The sequence below is a fragment of the Pholcus phalangioides genome, unplaced genomic scaffold, assembly GCF_987345545.1.
Source record: "Pholcus phalangioides strain wild (caught in Gottingen) unplaced genomic scaffold, Ppha-v1.0 ptg000042l_1, whole genome shotgun sequence".
Lineage (NCBI taxonomy): Eukaryota > Metazoa > Arthropoda > Arachnida > Araneae > Pholcidae > Pholcus > Pholcus phalangioides.
In genome coordinates, this window is record NW_028301628.1 from 21,900,464 (window position 1) to 21,912,341 (window position 11,878).

The 11,878-nt window shown below is 36.2% G+C and overlaps 1 protein-coding gene across 1 annotated transcript; it reads left to right on the forward strand.

Moving 5' to 3' along the window:
- Nucleotides 1–898: 898 nt before the first annotated feature.
- LOC149064656 (peroxiredoxin-4-like) lies at nucleotides 899–11,584 on the forward strand. The gene is made up of 4 exons (XM_089254766.1): nucleotides 899–1,255; nucleotides 5,880–5,997; nucleotides 7,905–8,310; nucleotides 11,435–11,584. Exons 1-4 carry the CDS (start codon nucleotides 1,108–1,110, stop codon nucleotides 11,486–11,488), a joined length of 726 nt encoding a protein of 241 aa, XP_089110892.1. The 5' UTR covers nucleotides 899–1,107; the 3' UTR covers nucleotides 11,489–11,584.
- The last annotated feature ends 294 nt before the right edge of the window (nucleotides 11,585–11,878 follow it).

Sequence of the window (11,878 nt, forward strand, 5' to 3'; positions counted from 1 at the left end):
TTTATTCTCAATTTCTCATAGAAATATAGTCAGAAGAAGTATTTGTCAAATGAGGTCTGTTGTTTTTGTGTGAAGTACTACTACTAAACCATACACATGCATCTCATCCATATTCCTTTACGGAACCTCTAACGAATGTTGGAACGTGCATGAACGTGGACCGGAACCTGACGTGATGTTTATTTCTATGTAGTGCTGCCATCTGCCACCAGCTTTTCTAACTATGAGTGAAGTGTAATGATTGAATAATTTATCGTTGTAGGCCTGTTACTCTCTGTGGCGACAGTGCCGTCTTAAGGCATGGGCCCACCCGGGCACGGTCCGGGGTCTCATAAAAATGAGATCTGGTTGAGATTTTCGAGAATTTTCCTTGTAAGGACTCAGAAAAATCATTTGGCTCGGGGGCCCATGATACTCTTAAGACGGCCCTGTGTGGCGAGACTTTTCTAATGGGGAGATCGGCTCGCATTTGCGCCGATGGGGTTCGAACCAGGATCCTCGCGAGACCACTCGACCACCACAGTAGCTGTGTGATGTACCGCGAGATATTTGAAGCAGAATTTTCTTCTCTCCAACCTTCACTATGTTTTTGGCTGTTGGCAAACTTTTGCATGTTTGGCAACTTTTTTTGACATGAATTGATATTTTATTTTTAGGGGCTACATTTTTACCTTCATTTTCGTTGATGAAATATTGTCTAATGAAATTTGTAAAAAAATTCTATTTCCCAATAATTTTTGTAATAAATTAGCTATTTTCCTCAAATTTAGCATTTTTTGTGTCCTACCTGCAGTTTTCTTCATAAATACAGTCAGTTCACTCACATGAAAATTTAGTACTACTACTGCCATCTATACCCGAGTTTCTAAAAATTTCTAATCTTTGAATCTAAACTTCGTTTCTATATTTAATAGATAGCAGCACAGGTCCTAAAATGCAAATTAAAAATACTTATAAGATTGTGACGTAATGTAATTTAAACCAATTAAAACGATCCAAGTGGTGGGAAAGGCGGGACGACTCGGCAGCTGCGGCCGGAACACTGTTTACATTCTCAAACGAATTTTTTGGTTATTTTCCTTGTGGTAGCCGGTTCTGAAGACGGCCATGGATACTTTGGCCATTTTAATGACCGCGGTGGTCATTGGAAGCTGTTATTGCGAAGACGCTTGCTATTCATTCGGTGACCGGCATGTTTATCCTCAAGAAACCTCTCGATCCAGCGGACATACGTTGAATTGGAGCAAAGCGAAAAGTAAGCATCGTTACGTAGCTATTGAAGAATGTTTTGTACAGATGTGTACCAGTAGAACGGTTTTCTGAGGTTTTCCATTTTCGAGGAGCGAATGCGAGCTGGTCTACCATTTGAAAAAGTCTCCCCGGCAGACTCGTATCATGGTACATGGCATGAAAAGTCAAGCATTAGGCTGCCAAACACTACTCGCACCGAAAAAAGAAATCACTAGCATAGAAAGCATAACGGAAACCAACAAGTATATTATTATAATAACAATTAAATATAATAATAATCAGCAAAACAACATAAGGTACTCTTTTATTGTATCGTGTATATATAGTTTGTAATTACATTTTTAATTGGGTTGCTGTATTTTTGAACTACAGTAGAACTTTGTTAATGAGCAAAAATTTTGAACGAATTTTGATTTTATTAACGAGCGATGATTCACATTACGAGCAAAAATTTTGTTTTTTTTATTTTCACGTTATCACAACTGAATTGATCTGGTTTTCCCTTTCATCCATACACTTGTGAAATTGTGGGTAATATTCTTTCTTAGTCTTTGGCCAGCGTGCCCTACTCGAAAAACGAACACCTGTACAAACGTGACTGTTTACGGTATGGAACTAGATGTAGCATTGGGACCACACGTATGTACACTTGAATTTGTTTTTTTAATTCTGTTTGAGGAAAAATGTGAACTGATTGCATTATTGAATGTGACTTTGTGGGCAGGGCCGTCTTAAGAGCGTCATGGGCCCCCGGGCCAAGTGGTTTTTTGGGGTCCTACATTGCAAATTCTAGAAAATTTCAAACGAGTCTCATTTTTGTGGGGCCCCTCTTCTGAGGTCCCCGGCCCATGCGTTAAGACGGCACTGTTTGAGGGCTAGCTCATGAACAAGGGTCACCATTTCTGAAGAGATTGTCCTTGGAGAGAGAAATGAGGAGTTCCTCGCTTCAAATGAGATTAAGAGATGTGTGGGGCACACACACATGGGAATCTTTGTAGAAGAGAACCACCACAAATAAATCTAGCAGTGTGAGCAATAAATTTGTCCAACAATAGTGTGGTTTCCCATTTCCGAAAAAAAAAAAAAGACTAAAGCAAGTCAGAGTTCATAGACATAAGGTATAAGTATGATAGAGGGTTAATTTTCATATACATGCACATACACAGTTTACAGATTGTGAGAGTGTACGTTGTCTTAAACGATAGAGGGTTAATTCCTTTTTCTGGTTGTTTAGAGTAACTTAATTTGTAAACATTATTGTATGTTTATTTATGGCATTATTACTTTTTAAATAGTTTTTATTTATTGTGTAGCACTATTGAATGAATGATGTTTTTATTAGTCATTTTTATGTGAATGAATTATCAGGTTTCCATTATTTCCTATGAGGAAGTTTGATTTGAATAACGAACATGTTGGCACACCGAATTAAGCTCGTTAACCGAAGTTCCACTGTATATGACATCCATATTTGTTATGGGCATCTGTTTCTTAGCCACCTCGTTGGGTATTTTGCCTGTTGTGGCGTATTTGTGTTTAAATAAACACTTCTTCCTGTTGTATGAATAAATGTTTTGGTAAGAAAAATTAAAAACTGACTCTTTTAAATAATAAACTGATCAGGGTATAAATAAAACCTGGACTTTCTTTTAGATAAAAAATAATTCAAGTAATAGTTCTTTTAAATTAAAAACGTTAAAGGTACAGTCTGATTGATTCATATCCATTAATTGGAAAAGCATAGTATAACGGCACGCTGGGAAATGAAACAACAAAATGGCTGTTGAAATTTTAAAACTCGCTGTGGTTTTTTCTTCAAGCCGAGCACAACTCAGGTCTATCGCCATGGGCAATTTACTACCTAGCGAGTTGTGCCGGAAGTGTAAGTACACATACTAACAATCTGAGTGTGTATCTAGTGCTGTGTACGATTTTTTAGTGCTGCCATCTATATCTGAGAAGTGAAGTGTAATGACTCACTAACATTGGTCAAGAGGGATGAATTTTCTCAACAGCAATCGTTCTTATTTTGCTGTTACTGGATCCTTGACTGAACAAAGGCAGACATCTTCAGCTGCAAATGGAGCGGAGGCAGATGGATCCAGGACGATGTGTCTGAGAAGCAACATATTGTGTTGTGGATCCTCCTGTATTTTATAGAACAGAAAAATTTACCCCATATTATTTGACTCTTGGGAGGATAGATCACCCGCCTCTCTAGAACCACAACTGCCGCTTGCTCCTCCTCAGTTGTGGCCATGCTACATAGGCAGGGATACATATGAAAGGGTGGGGGAAGACTTGATGATGCCAATTTATATATATATCTATATGCATATACATTAAATCATTCAGCTTCATCATTGACGCTGGGGGAGGATGAGACTCCCCATGTCCTGTTGCCTTCACTTTAAACTATAGAACACAAATGGCGGCACCAGCAAGAACACTAAACTATTACAACTCTGACAATGTGAAATACATGGGCCACACTTACCAGGGGTCTGTCCAGCCGAAATTTGGGTCCGTTTTCCAGACCCTTCACAAAATAAAAATTAAGAAAACTGTAAATTTGGAATTTCTTTTGTGATAGATTAACTAGATTATTTCACTTCCCTTAAAATTAATGACCCTTTCCACAAAAATAAGGGAAACTTTTACAAAAACAGGACCCTACAAAAAAGTCTGGACAGGCTTCTGCATACACTCGGAACGCATATTCAGGCTTGCTCTGATTCATTGGAAATTCCCCAGAAAAATGTGTATGAGATGCATGTTAGGATAAGTGCAGTTTACGTATAATTTTGCGAATCTCCAATGTACAAACAGGTTTTTTTTTTTCGAACTATATTCGATCCAACTGATATGCTTTTCCTTTAAACGTTCTTCTCATTTATGAATTTTCAATTTTACAAAAATTTTCATATCAGAACTGCTATTGTATAATCTCTTTTGATGATGTCTTGGTGATTTTTTTCTTTGTCGAGAAAAACGTTGAAAGCATGATAAGTCGCCAAGAGTGAAACAGTCATGTTTTTGGCAGTCTTTCTTTCCAAAAAAAAAATCTCCTAAAAGATATAATATGGCTGATGTTGGAACAATGACATTAGAAATGAACAACAGAAACAACATTCTCAGATTGAATAAGGGATTGAGATTAAAATATTCTACACTAAAAAAATGCCAACGGAAGAAAATGGCCTTGAAAAAAAGCGCCAATAGATTAGAAAGGAAATTGCCAAAAAAAGGGATCATGCTCAAGTGTTTCCTTCATGTCCGTACAGTACAGGTTTGTAAAACTTGGCATCAAATAGTAGTAAAGGGGAAAAGATAGATTCCTGGTGTGATTTCTGGTACAATTTTTTCCCATTAAAGTTAGCCACCATGATGTGTCTTTATTGGTGCCAGAGCTGCAACTAGATGCTTGGTCATCCAGGAGCGAGCATGCATATATTGGTACTGCGGGTGATGTTGATTGAATGGTCAGAGAAACGCAATTCCTAAAATTATAGAGCCCCCCCCCCCCCATTCTTGTATCCGGGCACGATACCTGCTTACTAGCCTCCTCTAGTTGCAGCTTTTTTTAGTGTGAAAAGAAAATTAATGCAAACTCTGATAAAATAAAGTTTTCATTTCTCCTTGAGTAACTGTGAAATGCAATGAGCATTTTGAGTGTCAAAATTTTGGTTCTTTGTATGCAAAGAAGTGGTTTTTTTTTTTAGCCCTTTGTGTTGTTCTATGGACCTTTTGTGCAGAGCTGCAACTGTCGGAGAGCAGTCAAGCCTGGTTCCTTAGGCACTGGGGCCAGACAGGGCACTAAATTCACCATTTAATCGTCATTGCATAAAAAATTATTGTAAAAAAGGCTAAGGTTTTCTGTAAGCATGGTTGCACTAAATTTGGCGATTTCCAGTTTTGCCAAGCTGTTTGTCCATTGGTGACCTAGCATTATATTGCACTCCAAACATCTTTAACATCATGGAAATCGAGATAGCAGACAAAAATTAAATTAAATTTTTTTGCAAACTGGCAATCGCAAGGAGCGGAATTCTAGTGCCAATGGAGAAAGAAAGCATTGGCCACTGGATTCATCGACCAATCCAATTGGATTTTGTGTTCTTATTTCGCATCTTAACGCCAACTGAATTTCTTGGTGCAATTGCTAATCCAAACCATGCTAGTGGCATATTTTGGGCAAGAAACTACAATTTCTTTTACAAGTATCACATCAGATTATCTATTCAAAACTGAAGTATTTTTTCATCTGACTGAAGAATGCTCATCCTTGAAAAAAATTGAAAACTTCACAAGCAAGGTGTACACGATGACAAACAGGGTTTCGGCCTATTGCTCGATAAATTTCAATGGTGGTGAACACAATAATGAGACCTAAAATGCTGGTGTTAACAATGAGGCTTGTGGCAGTCAAAAATGAATTTCTGCAAAAATAGATAAAGATAGTTCGTTGACTTGAAAAACATTCTTGTTGCCAATAAAAAATATTGAAAGAGCCAAAGAATGCCAAGGTAACCTGTTTGCGACAAAAAATAACTGCCAAATTTGGCGCAACCCTGTATATAGAATTTTACCCGTAAAAAGTGAATTGTTTTTTATTCTAATTTTTGTAGTATCCAAGCCAGCACCAGAATGGGAAGGAACAGCGGTTGTTAACGGCGAATTCAAGGAACTCAAGTTATCCGACTTCAAAGGAAAATATGTTGTTTTCTTCTTCTATCCTCTGGACTTGTAAGTTGGTCTGAATTAAATGTATTTACTGCATAATAACGGGATCTTCATGTATATGTTGTTGTATACCATGTGACAACTTATGGGGAAACATTCTGTTTTTACTGAAATGCTTCGGATTGTGAGCTTGTTTTGAGAACAAAGCATGTTAATAAACCTGAGGTGTCACTGTTGTAAGTTATACATGTTGATTGATTTTTATTTTCTTGCTATCAATATTTCAAGTCACCAGCTCTCTGTGTAAATATTAACCTGTATCCTATGGAGGAAACCTACATATTTATAAGTAAATTTTATTCAAGCTATATACCGTACTCTCCGGCATGCCGAGAAACAGGTGGACCAGGAAGTCATAATTACAGATTCTGGAAAATTCTTAACTATATTATAAAAAATCCATTGAATTAGCTGAACGCATACTTTGGTCCTTAAACCTTGTTTTTACTATCATGCCAGAAACTGGCTAGACCCCAACATTTTAAAAGTCTGGTTCCCTCGAGTTTGATGATGCTAAGCTGGCTAATTTCTCACGATTTCACTTATGTTTTCCCGCTTTTTTTATGTATTTTTGTGGTCTCAACTGTTACTAATACATATAAATTTACTATTATTTTTCTATGTTTTTCCTATTTAAAGCATTTTTCCTGCTGTTTTTTCATTGTGGGTTTTCTAAAAACGTTACTAGCAGATGCACTGTATTTCTGACCCTTTTAAGTCACATATGCTTAGCTCCTAACAAATTTGGCTGGCGCCTAAATTATTTTCCTATTTGTCAAGATCTAGCTTACATGAAACAATGGGTCAAATGAAAACGGAAGTTATTATATGTTTTTTTGTTTTTGTATGAGTGGCGAAACTGTGTGTAGAGGTGAGGAAGGCACTTCCTCTACTGCCGACTTGTCCTAGGTAGTCGTGCAAAATAATGTGATATGTGCTGGCGATTGGTCAACAGTATCATTCACCAGGCAATTGCTGTTTTTTATCTGAATCTGCATAATGTTTGTGAGCAAAGAAGGCAAATGTGGTGTGTGTGTGTTATTTGCTTTGTATTGGCAAAAGGAGTTTGGAGTTTGAAAAATTCATTGGCAAATAAAGGCAGTATACGGAAAGCATGCACTGTCATTGACCCATGTCCAAGATTAGCACAAATGTTTCTGCAAGGTATGGGAATCTGTAAATGATTATATGTGCCCTGGTCAAAAATCAGCTCATCACAGATGCTTTGGTGAATGAAGTTGATAAAATAATTAACCCAAACAGACAATGTGCAATAAGGGATATCAGCAAGAATGTGAGTGTTTCGGTTCCATTCATGCTATCATTGTAGAGAAGCTCTTACTAGAAAGTGAGCACACAGTGAAATGCTTGTCTCACTCCTGCACGAGTCAATGACAATGCATGTTCACTGTACACAGCTTTTGTTTGCAGATCAATTTTGCAAACCTAAAACTTCTTCAGTCACTAGAAATCAGATAACAACACATTGTTCTTTTTTACTCGCAAACATTCTGCAGACAAAAAACACAATGATTGCCTGTTGGATGATACTGTTGAGCGACCGCCAGCATATATCATGTGATTCCGCAGGACTACCTAGGGTAAGCCCATTCTATAGTGGAGGTTTTGCCTTCCTTATATCCCGCTCTATTTCTACACGAAGTTTTGCCACACTCTTACAAAAATAAACCAAATTATGACAACTGTCTATTTTAATTTGATCCCCCCCCCCCCCCCATATAGTTCTAAAAATTTTATTTTTGTTCGTAGGCTTCCATTTGGTAACCCCTTGTAAAATGCTTTAGGTGCCAATGTCTATATTTTTTGTATTACCAATGTAACCTGGAATTTATTGGTTCCTGGATATTGAAAATAAGATAGTTTGTTTTTAATTTTTTTTCCCTTTGCAGCACATTTGTTTGCCCAACAGAAATCATCGCTTTCAGCGATCGTGTCAAAGAGTTCCATGCTATCAATGCTGAAGTTATTGCATGCTCAGTCGACTCCCAGTTCACTCATCTCGCCTGGATCAACACTCCAAGAAAATTAGGTGGGCTTGGACCAATTAACATTCCAATCTTGTCAGATCTGACCCATCAAATCTCGAAGGATTATGGTGTTTTCTTAGAGGATTTGGGCCATACGTTGCGAGGTCTCTTCATCATAGATGACAGAGGAGTGTTGCGTCAGATTACCATGAACGATTTACCTGTTGGAAGATCTGTTGAAGAGACCCTTCGCCTTGTACAAGCTTTCCAGTATACAGACAAATATGGTGAAGTGTGTCCTGCTGGTTGGAAACCAGGTGGAGATACTGTAAGTTTGTTTTTTATTACTTCATTCATTTTCATACATAGTTTTCTTTTCTTTGAATTCCTAAACTGTTGGGACTACTGTTAGTAAACTTTGAAGTCAAACCTTCATTATCTCTCTAATGAATCACTTTTTAAAACTTGGTGGTTATGCAGAGTAGTTTGTTTTGTTGCATACTCATCATATAAATAATCGTCAATGATTTGAATTATAACTATATATGCCACAGCCCACAATAACTTAGAGCTCAAACATATAAGGTGTGACCCAAAATGATAGCCACATATATATGCAGTATTCTATGACATAATTTTTTTTTTTTAAGTGAAAATTCTGTTTTAACTAAAAATTTCTGGCTGCACAGGATTAAAAATATAGTAATAATTTAACATATATCTGCATTTCTTATGACAGAAAAAAAAATTAGATTGAATAGTGGAAGCAAAACTTGTCCCAAAATGATAAAGCCGATTATTTAAAAAAAAACTTGTGTTCAATTATGTTTTAAACGTCCAATAAATTTTCTATTGTTCTTTATAATTTCAAATGGCATCGATTCAACAAGTTTTTGGCAATGTTGCAGAGGAATATCTTGCCACACTTTGAAGATTGACCATTAGTTCTGAAACACTTGTATTGAAACACAGTATTGCTTGCCATATTCATACATTTTACATGCCACTGTAGCCCATATTTTCCGTCGAATTGAGGTCTGGAGAACATGCGGCCAGTCCATCACTAGAATTCCATTTGCAAGGAACTATTTCTAGGTCGAATTTGCATTGCGAGTTGAAATTGAGCTGTGGAGCCATTTTGAGATTCAAAAAATGGAATTAGATACTGATTCAACAGTTCCTGATATGTCTGAGCATTCAGATATAACAGCTAACTGCACTTTTCCACTAGCATTGAACATATTCCAAACAATTGCACCTCCGTCGCCTTGTTGATGCTCTTTTTTGATATGTCAATAATGCAGTAGACTCTCTGTAACTCGACACCCCAAAAGTATACTTAAGCAGATGTCGAGTTAGCTGGGTTTCACTCTAAATTTTCGTCTGATCGCTTTTGTGTATGTAATTATATACATTTGAACAATTCCATTAAGTAAAATGCTGATTCTCATTAATTTTGATTCAGGGTTGTTTCATAATAGAATCGAAACGTATAACAAAAATTTACCTCATGGAAAAATCAAGTATATTTTTGGATATGAGCAGTGCAGTTATCCAAAATAAATAAAAACTTTTTTCTCATGTGAAAATTTTCTATCTAGCTTCTTCAACCATTGTTAGAAAATCTCTGATGTTATCCATGCCTTTTTGTTGCCATCATAGTCCACAGGAAGAGTTTCAACATTTTTAAAAGCACTGAGATTTTTTTTTTGATTTTCCTATAAGTAATGGTTTTAATTTTTCTGACCCGTCTGAGAGTTTGCTGCCAAAAGAACTGTGCTTTTTACATCCTTCACATTTTTCTCCTTTGAAGGCAAGAGTTACGCAAAAACCGAAAAAATAAACCTGTATCATTACAATTAAATGCATTTGCATCTTTGATATTTTCAAACCAATGATAGAAGAGTATATTCTTAATATTTTCAACGGTTTCTTGAGATTCAGATGCGGTCTCTCCACAAACTTTCCTAAAAACAATCCCATGGCGTTCTTTGAATCAGGTCAACCATCCGCTGCTTGTACTGACTTGATTGAGACTTTTTGCACAGTTTTTGCTTTCTCTTGAATTGGTCCTGATAATGGGACTGAGTGAGATCAAACGGATTTGAATTATAAAAGAGTTGCTTCTTGTACATTGCTTGTCTGATTTCTTATGCATTTTGTGCTTGGTTTATAAGAAGATTCAAATGCTGATAAAAATTTCTTCTTATTTTTACCAAATGTTGAAATGGTGTTTCATGCAACTCTATATTCTTTGGCGAGTTTTTCTGTAATTTTAGTTTTTTGTTTTTGAAATTCCAAAGTATGACGTTTGCATAAAACCATTGCATTCATGGCCATCGGTACTCACGATGAAAACAAAAAGCCAAATGCCAAATTCAGCATCTTACTACAGGCTTTTTTTCTTTTACTCCTTTTTCAAGAAATCATTCCAAGAACACAACTTTCTGAAACTGAGTTCTGTCAAAAACATTCTCTGCAACAGACGATATCAAAACTCCCAATAGATGTGATTTTTATCCCTATTAAATATTTACAATATCCACTTTTTTTGATCATGAAAAGAAAAAGATCTTTCCTATAAACGTCACTAAAATGATAAGCCAGTCAAGAGGTTTCAAACATTCATTCTTCACAAGCATGCCCCACCCCCCTCCCCAATGCATAAAAGGGACCCATCATCCAGAACAAACAAACAAAAGATTGTTGAAATACCCACGAACAGTGTATAAAAATTCTTACAACTGGTAATATACTGGCAATTTGAAAACCAGTCTTGGTAATGGGACAAAAATCGTAGTCGACTTAAGTGGAGTTAAGCCAAGCATGTGTCGACTTAGAGTTTCCCCTACATTGAAATTAGTATTGTGCCAACCAAGAGAATAATAGATGGTGAGCTATCCACATGTTGAGTTATCACAATTCTACTGTATTTCCAGCCATCTGAACCATTCAAATTAAATTTTTTTAATTACTTCAAATGACATTATGCCACTTGGAAGTCCATGACATATAATATTTCACCCAACAAAGTCTTTCCTGTTTATAATGCTCACTAAGTAAGGACGAGTAAGCATTTCGCAGTGGCAGATGTATTTACAACACTGAAGAATGTGATGAACTGTAGATTTTTATATACATTCACATCAAGAAAAGATGCTATTTTCCTTAAACTTATGTATTGTCATTGTTTTGGCGCAGTTTGACCAAATTGGTCCTTGCACCAATATGTTTATAATCTAATCTTAAACTTATGGAAGAGTTATTTACTTTACATAGAATAGCACTTTCCTGACATTTTGTCAGTGCAAGAGGACCACCTTTAGTCTTTCTGGTGCTATAGTCCCTTTTTAATTTCAAATAATTGAATCATGTAAAAAAATAATTGCAGTATTTAATTAATTATTATTTGAATTGTATATTTAAGTAAGTTTTTTATTTTTCTATTCCAGATTATTCCTGATCCAGAGAACAAGTTAAAATACTTTAGCAAGTATGAGCTATAAATTACCCTTAGTTCCAGGAGTTATGTGAACCTCTTCTTTATTTTCTCCTTCCCAATTCCAATTTTTTATACGTAATAAAGTTTTTTTGTTAAATAACCTGTACAAGTGCTTTTTAGTTCCTTAGGAGCCAGGCATCTCTTTTGTTTTTACTTCAAGAAACTCCAGAAAAAATTTTCAGCATTTTATAAGTCGTGGTGTATCTAAAGACAGAGAAAGTGGGTGTCACTGATAATCATTTCAAAATAGCATAATTTCCTATTGGAGAAATAGACTTTCTGGATTTTATCACTGTAAACTGGAAAGAAAAGTTTGCTGTTTTTCCCGAGAATGAAACCAGAGTCCTCTTGCAATCTGAAGCAAGAACACTAGGCAATACATCACAGACCAGGG